Here is a 14,185-nt window from a genome sequence, read left to right as displayed (position 1 = left end):
GCACTCAGGGGGATTCTGATGAATGCTTAACCTCTGCCGTTGGTACAGCATCGCTGTGCTTCCGCAGCTGTTCGCGCTGTTGCTGATGAGGTCAGGCAGCTCCGTTTTGGAAGCGACGCTGTGCGTGTTCTGTCGCATCAGAGTGTTTCTGTACGCTTTGAGCGCAGCGAGACAAGCCCTGACGTGGTAGTGACAGATCACGCTCATGCTTTTCTCTGGGAGTTTAATTCTTGCAGCCTGAGGCTCAAACTCAGGGGTTTTTTTGTGGTTTTTTTTCCTTTTTGCCTTTTTCCCCCCCTTTGAAATGTTCTGGCGCTTTGCTTGAGAACACTGTTCCGAACCCCAGCACCTGGTGCTGTGACAGGCAGAGCTGCTCCTGTGTGGCAGTTCCCAAAGTTTAGGTTTGAGTTGTTCCCTGAAGGGAAGGGGAAGGGAAGGATCGGGCCCTGAGAACTTGCTTCCAGGATCGCTGCACAGCCTCTGGATAACTGTAAGAAAGGGACTCGTTATTTTATTTCTACCGAAGTCTCTCTGCTTTTCCCCTTGGGTGTTGCTAATAACGCGCTTGGTGACTGCGGCATTCTTCACTTGCCGCACGTGCAGTGAAAGTCTGCGCTTCGCTGGGGCTTTTCCCAGTTCTTGTTCGCAGTAGATTTCACAGTCACTCCCTTGGCACTGGAATTTTGTGCCTTTCATGCGCTGGTACCCAAAGCTGCCGCTTTCAAACAGAAATAAATCTCTCAGAATGGCTTAGAGTTGTGGGGTTTTATCTAAAGGATTCGAAACTAATAGGCAAAACACAGAGTTTCCAAGCAGCGTGCACTTTGGGGTGCTCGGCATCTGCTCTGCGAAGCCGGAGAGCAGGAGAAGGAGGGAGAGAAGGAAAGGGTGTCCGGGCGCTGGGCTGCGGCCAGGGCGCAGCGCGGGTTCTTCGCCGCTCACATTTGAGCGCTCCACTTAGTGCAGTCACTTCTGGGGCTTTATTGCCGTTACAAGTGGTCTCGAAACCCGCTACTTGAGAATAAACATAACTGTGTAGCGCTGCGGTGGTACTTTTTATGGATTCTTTGCTCCGTTTTGTCACTGAGCTGATGAGTGACCTCGCAGGAGACCCTGCTGGACCTAAATAAAACATGGCTTCCTCTGATGTCCCCCAGACAATAATGACGATGTGCCAGTTAAGCCCAAACTACAGCTGAGGGATTTTACTTTAAAGCAGAGGCTCGGGCGCAAAAATGCATTTATAGCTCTTTGTCTGGCACCTCATTATGTGTGGGCCTGATTCATTAAGTAATTGGTTTGCAGTTGTTTACATGAGTATTAAGGCTTTCTATTCAGCAGCCTTTGAGAGATACATTGTGCAAATGTTGCATGTGATGAATGCGGAATGAGGGGCCGGGGCCCGGTCCTATTGGCTAAACACTGCGCTCTGTTGAAAAGCAAGAGAAAGAGATTGGGTGCTGCTTTGCATAGCAATGACTTTCTTAATAAGCTTTACAGATTAATACACACAAGCTATAAAAGATGCAAAGAGATACTCTTAGCACATTTATCCATGCTCATTTCACTATTATGGTGCTGGAGACGGGAAGAATTGAGGGCTTTCATATTCGGGTTTTCAGTGCGTGTCTTCAGTGCATGAGACTTAATAGAATCCGATGTTTATTGTATTATAAATCATGGGGAAGTAGGCAGATCTGCAACAGTTTATTATTAAAGATTCTTTCAATGTAAATCTTTTTCTGCCATTGTGTTTCCTACAGCAAAATCATTTTGTGGTTGAGTGGGGATGAAAGGCATAATGTACGAAGGAGTGAGTCTTAATAGGAAGCTGCTCTCCGAGTAAAGACCACTTGTTCCCTTTTGTTCGGAGGTGCATGCCAGAGCTTCCTCTTCTCCCGCAAATATCGCCCCGCTCCGCCGCCAGCTATCAAACTACTTTTTCCAGCCTTTTGCTGAGAAAATATTTACCTGTGCGGAGGTGCCGCTGCCGTCTGAAGAGTTAGTGTTTCGCGGCGGCCAAGGGCGCGTGAAATTATGCAGTTACTTGGGGGAGAAGGTAGCAGAAGTCAGGGCTGAATCTCTCCGCAAGAGCGGGTGGCAGGCAATGTGTGTGGCATCCCCGGCCTGTAGCGAGGGATGCAGCCAGAGGAGGTCACTAGCTTTCTGGGCAACTCTGAGCTGCTGATGCAAGCAGCTTATTTTGCCTTGGCTTGTTTGCACTGGCCGTCTCCTTCCCAAAGAGCCCGGAGTTACCAGCCAGGGACCAATGAGGGGTTTTAATTTGGCGGGAGAGATACACGGCGGCGGCCTGAAGTATTTTAAACTTTGATTGTTGGGCCGTAACACAGTCTGCTCTCCAAGGGCTGCTTTCTAGTCGCAGGCTGCTTTCCCAAACACACGTGTGAAGATAGGCAAATAAAAGTTGGCGGATTATAAATCATCTCTTGATTCCTCTGGGGCTGACATTTAATGCCAGGTCCATTGCCAGGCTGGCCATCGGAGGGCACTCCGGCTCTGTGCATCCCCCTGAAACGTGTCCTGGGGTGGGGGGGACACACACCAGCTCCAAGAACAGATCCCAAAGGAATGGGGGCTGGGAGTGCTGGGCCAGCGTTGGTGGGGAGGCGGCAGCACCTCTCTCAGCACCCTGCCTGTGTCACACAGAGCTGGTGGGGTTTATTCCCGATGCTTTCCCCACACAGTGCTATGATACAGGCTTTGTGCTATCAGTTCCTCCAGGCAGGAACGTGGGGTTGGGTGTTTTCAACAGAGAAGGGTTTTAAATGTAGATCAATCCATGCCTTTGTACCCTAAAATAATATTACTTGCAGCGTCATTGCCTACATGCAGTACTGTTACTCCAATTCTGGGGTGATTAGTGGATTTTTGTAGTTTATTCTGACTTTCCAGGGCAGGGAATACATCTGGGATGCCCGATTCTAGTAAGCGATCAGCAGAAAAGGATAGAGCCGTCAGGTTTCTGCAGGACCTGCCAGGGAAGCGTGTGACCACGGGGGCACCCAGCCGAGACTGTCACATCGGAGGCACTGCCGCCCAGCTCCCTGCCTCACTTCTGCGGCTTTGGAATGTTTGGGGGGGCGGGGGGGGAAAACAAACAAACGTCTTTTAAAAGGCAGATCGGTGGCTCTTTGTGTGTTGCTGGGGAGAAGCTTCATCACCTCTCATAAGCACCTCTCTGTGAGAAAGCGAAGCCTGATTTGTGCTCTGCGGCGCACTGCCAGTGTGCAGGGGATGGAGGTGTGCAGGCTTGAGCCTCTGACGAGGTTCCTGTGGCACCCTGTTTAGTTTTCAGATACAACTTGACAGTTGGGGGGGGTTATGTCTTGGGGCTTGGCGGGGGTAGGAACTGGGAGTGGTTTGGAGGTTTCTTGTCCCCTTGACGTTTGGATGGTTTTCTTTGTGTTGGGTTTTTTCAGTCGGGCGTCTCTGCATGTGTGTTCCCCTCGGCATTTCGGTGTCCATTTTCCCTCGACACTAAACCACAGAGGTTCAACAGGTGCTTTGGCAAAAAGATACTCAGGCTCCAGTAAACATTTCCCGCTGTCCTTCAGTGAGCTGCCCCTGCCACCCTGGGTCCTGTTGGCCCAGTGTTCTCCTCTGAACAGTCATTTTTCTTACGGGGGAAGAAATATTTTCTCAGAGCTCTTGCATTTCTCATTGTTGCAGCATCTTCAATACAAAAAGCCCGATTCAGCAGAGTAAAGGGGAGATTAAAAGGCCCTTTGAAGTTAAACTGGTTTGAGTTTTTTCTTTGTTGGAGCCCGGGTTCAGTTTGGAATTATTTTAGGGAAGAAGCAAATGTGTAAATGGGTATCGAAGGATCACGGCGGGGGATTAGACAAGGCAGTGCAACTGGCCTTACTTCATTTATGCTCCCGAAATTTCTCCGTGGAGGTTTCTCTGCAGGAGCTGTGCCAGAGGACCGAGGTCCCGCATCCCACCCCTGGGCACAGCAGAGGCTGGGCCTGTCCTCGCGGCTGCTCTGGGCTGAAGAGAAGTGGGGCAAAGAACCTGCTTCCAGGGCCCTCCTTGGGGGGTGAGTGCGGAAACCCCAGGCACCTTCCTTCCCTTCCTGAAGGGAGAGGAAGCAGAGGCTGTGGAAGTGCTGGCGGCCGACTGCCTCACCTCATTTCACGGAACTACTTGAGGATTAAACACTTCTCCTGCCGTCTGCCACAGCCGTCACCTCTCAGTCTGCGGCTCCGCAACAAGTGGTTTCTCGCTCAGCACCCAGGGGAAGAGCGACGCAGCCACAGCCTCTTGAGTGCAGTTTTCCGGGCTAAGCCTGGGATATGTGGTGCTCCTCTTGGGAAATACCGAGGGTCAGGAAACCTCACCGAAGTGAACGTTAAGGGCAGGACGCAGCTCAGGGCTCCGACTTACACTACGGGCTGGAAATCCTGTTGAGGGAACGTGTCACAGGGTAAAGCAGGCTTGAGTGACACGGGAAGGCAAACTGTTGGAGGCCCTCTTCTTCAAGCTTGTTACTTAAGGAAATAGTAATTATGTCACCCTGCTACTGCTCAGCTCGGGTCTGTTAGTCGTTAGATGGTACCCTGGCAGCACTTCGACCAGGGTTAATGGCCTGGTTCTGGGAGCTCTTGTGTAGCCATGAGGAGGGAGGTCTCCTGCTCCCCCCCCCAGCATGTAGAAAAGGAAAGCAATAGACAGTATGAGCTTTCTTCCATTTGAAAGGGCAAGTTCCTGTCATGAAGCTAGCTGTGGTGTGATGAAACTTCTTCCCTCTTTGGGTTTGGCTTTTGGGCTGCGCTCCCAAATGTGTACAGTGGTGCAGGACTGGCAGTGCATCGTCTCTGCTTACGTGAGTCCTTCACCAATGCCCACCTCACGGTCCGTAGGAGTATTTTAATTCCGCTGCCATGCCTTCACATGGGACACAGGGAGCTGCATAGGATTTCTGACACCTGCTTTGGCAACAGCTTCAGACTGCAGCCTGAGGCTGGCTTCCGTTTCACTGGTGCACGTGAGGACATTGCAAGTATCTCCCCTGTCACCTCCCTTATTAAAACCAGCTGAAGCTTTATTTTTAGAGCGTCTTGTGGGACTGTTAATGTAACAGTTAATTCTCCTACATCGCTGCCCCTGTGTGATTACTGCGCAGCACCACCACAATACGCACGCTGCACACAAAGGATCAAAATGATTCCAGGCTGTTTGAGAGATTCAAAGGGGCCTGTGATGCTCCAGGCACAAGAGCGGTCATTTAACAGACCGGCATCGCAACTGCGTATACATCAAGGTAGATGAAAGGCAGCTGGGAGAGCAGGCATTTACATCGGGACACGGGTGATGCTCTGGGAACCCAGCGGTGGGGCTGGAGGGCGCCTGGCAGGAAGGGGCGCGGGGACGCTCGGTGAGCATCGGGGGGTGCTTTTATTTTTGTTTGCAGGGGTCTGGGGTTGGTTCCTTTTCCCTTGCTGTCCCTGCGCTGCCTGAAAGGCTGCGAAAGACGGACAGAGCTCTGATCCTCCATGCTCTTAATTCACTGCTGGTGTAAACTGGTACCGAGGGATGGCTCCAGGTCACGCTGCCTGAACATCTGGACCAGTGTCCCTGCAGCGTGTGAATTTCTCTACCTCTTAGAAGCTGTGGAGAAGGAAGAAACCCTTGATGCAGTAGTTAATAGAAGTAGTTACAGAAGTTACTGGTGTTTTTTTTAAACCACCTCACAGCCTTTACAAAAAAGACCTGTGACATTGTGCTGATCATTTGAAATCTTTCTCTTTCCCAGGACTGAAACCAGGAAGGGGTTGATACCAGCTATAAAATCCAAAGGTAAAAACCCAACATCATGCTGTTTGCAACAGATGTCCTTCTAAGTGTCTCGTGCTGTGGAAGCCCTCCCAAGGCCCCCCCACGGCACCGTACAAATTGTGGGCACAAGGGATGTGAGCTTCCCTGTCTCGACACAGGAACCAGCACACAGTCGATGCTGGTCACAGCCTGGGGAGTCTGGGGTTTGAAGCCTTGTGGTGTGGGACCGGGTACAGCGGGGGGCAGCCAGCACAGCTCAGTCCTTCCAGCCAGGTGCAGCCCCGCCGCCCCAGCTGTATGGTGAAAGATGAGGCCGCTGCATATGTCCATAAAACGTTGCCTAGCTGGGCCATCAAAAGCACTGTCCATGTTCACAGTGCCTCAAAGGAGCGCGGGCTGGAGTCCCCCTGGGAGGTCTGACAGCCTGCCCCTCACGTCGCGGCTGTTGTGCAGACTCCTGACACAGGACAGCCTCGCAGAGCACTTGGGCACAGGCGCAGCAGCTCCGAAAGGGATTGGGTTTGGCTTGTGCTTCCCTGGGTGCTGGGCTCTTCCTAGCATTGAGGGTTTTTTCCCTCCCCACAGGTCAGATGCATTTACACCCAAGGCATCTCTCCCACTCCGAATTTAAACCTGATTCTGGAAATAGTTTGCAAGTTCCCAGAGCAGTTTGTTAAAGCCAGGCAGTTCTCTGAGGTCGGTCGTGCCCACATTTGTGTCTGTCTCAGAGCAGCAATTTCTCATTTGTGACGTCATTGCCATTTTTATGCCAACTCTGTGATGTCATGGTCCAACTATGACTTCACTGCAGGGTCGAGTGGAGGGAGAAAATGGAAGATAATAGACAAAGCCGTAATTCAGGCGGCAGCTGGTCAAGTAAATCGCTTGGAGTGGAAATGTTCTCTCAAGCTACCTTGAGGGCCGATGAAGTGGGGCCTCTGAATGAGCCCACTGTTAGGCCGCAGCAGCTCGGTATCAGAGACTGCGGCACGCTGACAGCTCGCTGCATCGGAAATGCATACCTAGGCCTCACAGTCATCTTCTCCATGAAGCTGTGGTGCCTCTCTGACTCCGGAGAGCTGTAAAACAATCACACCTGTGACATAAGTAACATGGAAAAGATTTTCTAATTATGTTTTTCTCCTTGCCTGCAGCTTTCTGGGGCGAATCTGACGACAGCAGCTCGGAGCTCGAGGCTGCTTTGTGCCCACAGACTCACAGCTCAGAAGCAGACGACTTCTATGATTTCTACGACTAAGCTCCCCCCACCTGCCTTCAGGGAGAAATAAATGACATCATCTTGTACACCTCGGGCGTGCAGCTCATTTCTCTGGCTGTAAAGCAGATTTAAATACAAAATAAAGGTTACACAGTGTTACACACGGCCTCCTCGTGCGCGTGGTTTCTCTTTGCCACCACGCGGCTCCGTATGTGAGGTTCCCACCTTGGGGGGCTGGGAACAGGGAACCTCGCTGGCCGCCCACACTAGCCTTGCCTCTGTTCCATTGGTGCTGCGCTGCCTGGCCACTGCTTTCATCACACTGGGAGCACAGAGCCCATCCACTCCCACGTAGTCCAGTACTTCTGACTACAGAGCTTGATCTGGGTTTGGAAAAAGCAAATGAGCATTCTGGGTACGTGTACATATGCCACGCAGGGTGGGCTGCCACGTTTGATCTTTATCTTCTTCAGCAGCAGATCAAGAAGACCCACATAAACCTCACATTTTCAATTCAGCGTGGTTTGGAATGGAGCAGCGTTCACAGGCAGCCAGCCCCAGTGATTCTCCTGCTTTGCCTCGCTTTGTAAAATCCACGCTGGCGTCGCCGTATGGACATCACAGTAATTGGATGACTCCAGGAGCTTCATGCATTTTTAATTTTTCTCTTTTAATTCCTTTTATCTAAAATTAGGTTCATTAACATGAGATTTTCTTTCGAAGGGAGAAACCAGGGGCCATAGGAAAAAAAAAATTAAGAATCCATTCATAATTACGGCAAGTTCAAAAGCAGAAAGCAGCACCCCAATTAAACTCGGCGGCAACGCAGCACCGCATCTCTGAATACAGGCACCAAGTACCAGGCCTGCCCCTCAAACCCAAGTTTAAAACGGAATAAAAAGAGTGTGTAGCCCGAGAATGTGAGATCAAGGCTATGGGAGGCCTGGAAATGGGCTCCCATAGGTCGCTGCTGGCCCAGCTGGAATGCCATGGGCTTCAGCGTGATGCAAAGGACAGAGCTGAGCAAGCACAAGCCCAGGGCTGATGCCGGGTGAGGAGGGAGACTTGGCAAGCTGGACTGCACCAGAGGCTTTGCATCATTACCCCCCCAGCACCGGGTTCCAGGCCCGCTCCCTCCAGAGGGTGGCTGGCTGGTACAGCCATGGCTAGAAAACCAGCAGCTGTTCCTCTGCCCTTCCCGGTTTCTGGTCAGCCAACTCCCATGGGACCACTGTCCCACAGACAGACCCTCATGCTGGGAGCTGTTTGGAGAGAACATGGCCCATGGGGCCCACTGGAGCTCTCCTGCTTCCCAAAACTGTAACTCCTGGATGTCAGGGATGCTGGAGAGGGGCACAGTACCCACTGACCTCGGTCAATGCTTGGCTCTCCAGGCCTCAGGGCAGGGGAATTGCGGGGCTGTCCTGAGAGCCATGACCCCTGAGAACTAATTCTGCGCTGGGCCAGCAGTGTGATGGAAGGGCCCACACTCCATCATGCTGCCGCCTCAGTGACCACCAGGGAGATTTGGGGGCTTCTCAGCAGGCTTCTCCTGGAGCACACTGGGGCCTGTCATCCTCTGCGCGCTGTGGGCTCGCTGCCACCCGGGAGAGCCGTGCGGGAACTGATGGTGAGTGCCCAGCTCCTCCTTCCTTCTTGTTTTTTTCTGGTCGTGCCCACGTCGCAGTATTTCATCCCTGATGGCCATCGCCTAATCTAAACTCCCGGATGCACCACGTCACGGACAGGCTACTGCTACGTGACTGTTGGCAACCGTCGGACTGCTGTTTGGCTGGAAGCGCCTCTAGCAGCCAGCGCTGCTGAGTAACGCTGCCTCAAATCCGCAGCACCTGTGTAGTTTTAAGCTCTTCTCAAACGACTCCAGGTTCCTGATAGCCCACAGCGTACCTCCCTGTGCGGCACAAGGCACCCATCACCAGCTTGTGGCATGTCCCAGTCCCTCTGCTCAGCCGCAGAGTGTGGCTCCTGACAGGTGACAGATGGCTTTGGGAGCTCCTGCTAAGGCAGTGTCTCTTGCGCGGTGTTCCAGCGACAGCCGAGTTCCTCCGGAGCATTAGTCATTATACTCCTCGCACACAGGCTCATTAGATGCAAAAACGTTCTGTCAGTCAACTTTATTCCGCTCCTTCACAGCTGTCATAGCGGCAGCCCCAAGACGATGACAGCTGATGTTGACAGACAGGGGGACTGTAATCAATACAGCCACAACAGATTTAAATCGGCACGTCGCTCAGCCATGGAAAACACCCGCGACGAGAAGTCTTCCCCTATTTCTGCCGTGCATGCGCAGCGACTCAGCACCATGGCCTCTTTCCACCCATCACGTGCACGCGGTCGCGAGGCGAAACGCCGGCTTGCACCCGTGTACATCTGCTGACCAAAACATGGTGGTACAGAGGGGAGGCTGGCAAAAAAAGCATGTCAGACGAGCGCCGTTACCTGCCGCGTCAACACGGGAGAGTGTGGGGAGCAGAGAACCACGGGGAGCGGAGAACCGCCACTGCCTCTGGCCGTGGTGTCCTGGGACAGTGGGTTGCCTGCAGAAAGGAGCTCACATTAGCAAAGCGTGTTTGGGTTTTTTTTTCCAAGGAAATGTTTGTTGTTGCCCTAATTTTTTCTGCCCTTATTTACACAAGCAGTTCCAAGATAAGGCGATCATGTTTCCTTTGCATTTGCTAGTGCTGCTGTCTCCTGCTTTCTTCAGCATTATCAGAAAAAGAACTGATTACCCATCAATACAAACAAAACCTGTTAATACTAAGCTGTCTCACCCGATGCTAAATCCCAGGAGGAGAAGCGCGACAATAGGAAACTTCAATCAGGGTGCGTGTTTTGTAAGGAACAGATAAAGGACAATCTTCGCTGATGCCACAGATGCGGTGCCAGCACGAAGTTGCTGGGGAAATTTATTCAAGTCACAGATTTTTATTAAGAGGAGCGGCAACAGAGAATGGCTTAACAACAGCTAAGTGAGGCTAAGAATAATGAGACATGCAATATTGGGTTAATGTGTTGGACAGCAAATTGGTGAGGTAGCAAGGGGGGAGGAACCTTGCTACCTCACTAAGATTTGTTATTTCTGTTAACGAACCTCGGAACGGACCTCCCAGCGAAGCCGGCATACAGCGACAGGACGTGGTGGAACAACAAAGCCTTCCTGGCGTTCATCCCGGTTCAACAACTGAAGGATCCATGGCAGGGCTGTGAGCCCTGGCTCCCCCAGCTGAGGAATGATGCCCTCTTTGCTCCTCACAGGGTCGTGAGTTGGCTGAGGGTGACTTTTCACATGGAGCTTTGCCTGAGGGCAGGGCCGGCTTGTGACATGGCTGCACTGAGGGAGCCCAGCAGCAAGGCAACCGGGCACCGCAGCAACCATCCACTGAGGTACCATATGTTGAGGCAGCCATACACTGAGACAGCTGGACAATGAGGCGCCATACACTGAGGAACCATACATTGAGATGGCCATACACTGAGGCGCCACACACTGAGGTGCCATACGCTGAGGTGCCATACAGTGAGGCACCATACAGTAAGGCAGCCAGATACTGAGGCGTTGTATGCTGAGACACCATATGCTGAGGTACCATACACTGAGGAACCATACACTGAGACGCCGTACACTGAGACGCCATACACTGAGATGCCATATGCTGAGGCGCCATATTGTGAGACACCATACACTGAGGAAACATACACTAAGGCACCATACACTGAGGCGCCATGCGCTGAGGCAGCCAGATACTGAGGCGCCATACACTGAGATGCCATATGCTGAGACGCCATATGCTGAGGAAGCATACATAATGGAAACATACAGTGAGGAACCATGCACTGAGGCACCATACACTGATGTGGCCATACACTGAGGCACCATACACTGAGACACTATACACTGAGGCACCATACACTGAGGCGCCATACGCTGAGGTGGCCAGACACTGAAGCGCCATACGCTGAGGCTGCCATACGCTGAGACACCATATGCTGAAGCGCCATGTGCTGAGGCACCATACACAGACTCACAGACTCACAGAATCGTAGGGGTTGGAAGGGACCTCAAGAGATCATCAGGTCCAACCCCCCTGCCAAAGCAGGGCACCTAGGACATAGTTCATTCACCAGAGACTTCAATGGAGCCTAAGCACCACTCCTGACCTTCCTCCCCTGAAGCTCGCATTTCACTCCTGAACTTGGGAAAACACCAAGAGAATATGAGAAATCTGAGAGGGGAGGTTTAGAAACACACATTGCAAGACAGAATGAAACCCCTCAAACTCTCTGCACACCACCTCCGTAGCGCCCTGCCTTCCCAACCCACAACTACCTTCTGATCACGACAGACAGGACAGAGGTTTTAAGCTGCCGCCCTTGTGTCACTGCTGAGTTTTCCCACCTCGAGGCAGTTCTGAACCATGCACTGAGGCACCATACACTGATGTGGCCATACACTAAGGCATCATACACTGAGGCGCCATGCGCTGAGGCAGCCAGATACTGAGGTACCATACACTAAGGCACCACACACTGAAATGGCTGGACACTGTGACACCATACACTGAGGTGCCATACACTGAAGGAGCCAGACAATGAGGCACCATACACTGAGGCAGCCGGACACTGAGGCGCCATAGGCTGAGGCGGCTGGACATTGAGGCACCATACGCTGAGGCACCATGCGCTGAGGCAGCCAGATACTGTGGCGCCATACTCTGAGATGCCATATGCTGAGGTACCATACGCTGAGGTGCCATACACTGAGGCAGCCATACACTGAGGTGGCCAGACATTGAGGCACTATATGCTGAGGCGCCATACGCTGAGGCGCCATACACTGAGGCAGCCATACACTGAGGCGCCATACACTGAGGTGGCCGGACATTGAGGCGCCATACGCTGAGGTGCCACACGCTGAGGTGGCCAGACACTGAGGCGCCATACACTGAGACGCCATATGCTGAGGCGGCCGGACATTGAGGCGCCACACGCTGAGGCGCCACACACTGAGGCGGCCGGTCACCGACGCGCCTCACCCCGCCCCGCGCGCTGCAAGATGGCGGCCCGGCCGCGTGCGCCTCACGTGACTGCCTCACGCGAACGGCCCCGCCCGCCCCCGCCCGCTCCCCGTCCCACAACGCCCCGCGCCGCCCTCCGACCCCGGAAGCGCTGCCCGCCGCCTCGCCCGGCGCTTCTTCCGAGAGCCGCGCTGCGGCCGCCCCCCCGCCCGCCATGGGAGTCCCGGCGTTCTTCCGCTGGCTCAGCCGCAAGTACCCCTCCATCATCGTCAACTGCGTGGAGGAGAAGGTGAGGCGGGGCGCGCTGCGCGGCTCCCGGCCCGGGCCCACCGCGCCGATACTCTGCGGGGCCCGGGCCCGGGCCCGGGCCCGGGCCCGGCGGGCAGGGGAGCGCTGCCGGCCGCCACTCGCTTTCCCGGGCGCCTCTCGAGGGGTCGCGGCTTGGGCCCGGTCCCTCCCCTTCGCGCCTGCGACCCCAGCGCGGGCTGTGGGGGAGGCCTGGCCTTCGCGCGGCGCCGGCGGTAACCGGGCAGCGGCGGGGACGCGCCCCGCTACCCTGGCGCGGCCGGGGGGGGGGGGAGGATCTCCGGCGCCAGCCCCCCCCCCCCCCCCGCCCGGCCGCACCCCGCGCTGGAGGAGCGGGGACGCGGGCCCGAGCGGCCGGAGGGGCCTTGCGGGTCCGGGAGCTCCCCGGGGCGGCCCCGCTTCCCATCGCATCGGGGCCACGGGCTGTGCATCGCCGGCGCCAGCCCAGCAGCGAGGCGTTCGAGGGGGACTCGGGCTGGCCGTGGCAGCGGTGGGGGGTTGGAGCTTGGAGATCTCCAAGGTATTTTGTGGTACCATGGTGTGCGTGTGGCCGTGTGCTTCTCTGGGATTGCTCTTGCAGCATTCAGATACTACAGTTTGGGCTGGAAGGGACCCCAAGGATCACAGAGTTCCAACCCCCCTGCCACAGGCAGGGCCACCAACCTCCAGGCCTGGAGCTACACAAGGGTGCCCAGGGCCCCATCCAACCTGGCCTTGAACACCCCCAGGGATGGGGCACCCACTGCCTCTCTGGGCAGCCCCTTCCAGCCCCTCACCACTCTCTCTGTAAAAAACTTCCCCCTAAGATCTCATCTAACCCTTCCCTCCTTCAGCTTCACTCCATCCCCCTTGTCCTGCCAGTCTCTGCCCTTTATCAAGCTGATTCCCCTCCTGTTTCTCTGCTCCTTTCAGGGACGAGAAGGCTGCAATGAGGTCCCCCCACAGCCTTCTCTTCTCCAGGCTGAACCAGTACAGCTCCCTCAGCCTCTCTTTGTGGGGGAGGTGCTCCAGCCCTCTAATCATCTTTGTGGCCTCCCCTGACCCCTCTCCAGCAGTCCCACATCTTTCTTGTGTTGGGACCCCAGCTCTGGACACAGGACTCCAGCTGGGGCCTCCCGAGGGCAAAGCAGAGAGGGACAATCCCCTCCCTGTCCCTGCTGCCACCCCTCTGCTGATGGAGCCCAGGATCCTGTTGCCCTTCCAAGCTGCAAGAGCACACTGCTGGCTCACGTGGAGTTTCTCATCCACCAGAACCCCCAGGTCCTTCTCAGCAGGGCTGCTCTTCAGGAGCTCCTCTTGCTAATTTTTCACTCATTAGTTGAGTCTGTAGTTGTACTCTTTAACCTTGCCTGAGCATTGCAGTCTGGTGGCTGTTGGTGGTCTCTAGTAGAGGAGAAATGCCTCCTGCCCAAAGAGGGAGCTGGTTTTTGTAGGGGCTCATCAGTGTTGGTAGCTCTACCCTGCAGTGAATGTGTCGAGTAGTTTCCCTCAGGGCTGACATAGCCAAAGTTTTTCTGAGCAGGCAAACTCTTGAGTCCATGCTTCCCAAGCTGTTTTCCCTGTGTGTTCTTCCAAATGATTCATATCCCCTTTGGTCAAGTTATTCTAGCCAGGTTCCTCTCTTCATGATGCTGTTTTGGAAGGTTCATGTCCCCTGAGCATGTGCTGCAGGTTCTGCCACTGTGCTGTCCCTGTCCTTCCAGGGGGATCACACCTCACACTTGGGAAATGCTGAGCTGTGAAGGAGATGGAAATATGAGGGCAAGGCAGAGAAGATATGGGGAGAGCGAGGTGACTGAATCATCTATTGACATGGGTTTTTTTC

At 54.2% G+C, this 14,185-nt stretch overlaps 2 protein-coding genes across 2 annotated transcripts in view; both read left to right on the top strand.

Moving 5' to 3' along the window:
- Window positions 1-7,178, top strand: part of KIZ (kizuna centrosomal protein) — a gene marked incomplete at its 5' end in the record, with an annotated part of 43,562 nt that extends 36,384 nt beyond the window's left edge. Inside the window, 2 exon segments of the mRNA XM_084261146.1 lie at window positions 5,777-5,820; window positions 6,954-7,178. Coding sequence (XP_084117272.1) covers window positions 5,777-5,820; window positions 6,954-7,057 — 148 coding nt within the window. The 3' untranslated portion in view covers window positions 7,058-7,178.
- A 5,090-nt stretch (window positions 7,179-12,268) lies between these two features.
- The window catches only part of XRN2 (5'-3' exoribonuclease 2), a gene marked incomplete at its 5' end in the record, with an annotated part of 49,083 nt that continues 47,166 nt past the window's right edge, over window positions 12,269-14,185 (top strand). Inside the window, 1 exon segment of the mRNA XM_084261145.1 lies at window positions 12,269-12,343. Within this exon segment, the coding sequence (XP_084117271.1) occupies window positions 12,269-12,343 (75 nt within the window).

This window comes from Gallinula chloropus, assembly GCF_964237585.1.
Source record: "Gallinula chloropus genome assembly, chromosome: 3".
NCBI lineage: Eukaryota > Metazoa > Chordata > Aves > Gruiformes > Rallidae > Gallinula > Gallinula chloropus.
This window is presented reverse-complemented; position numbering and strand designations above follow the sequence as displayed.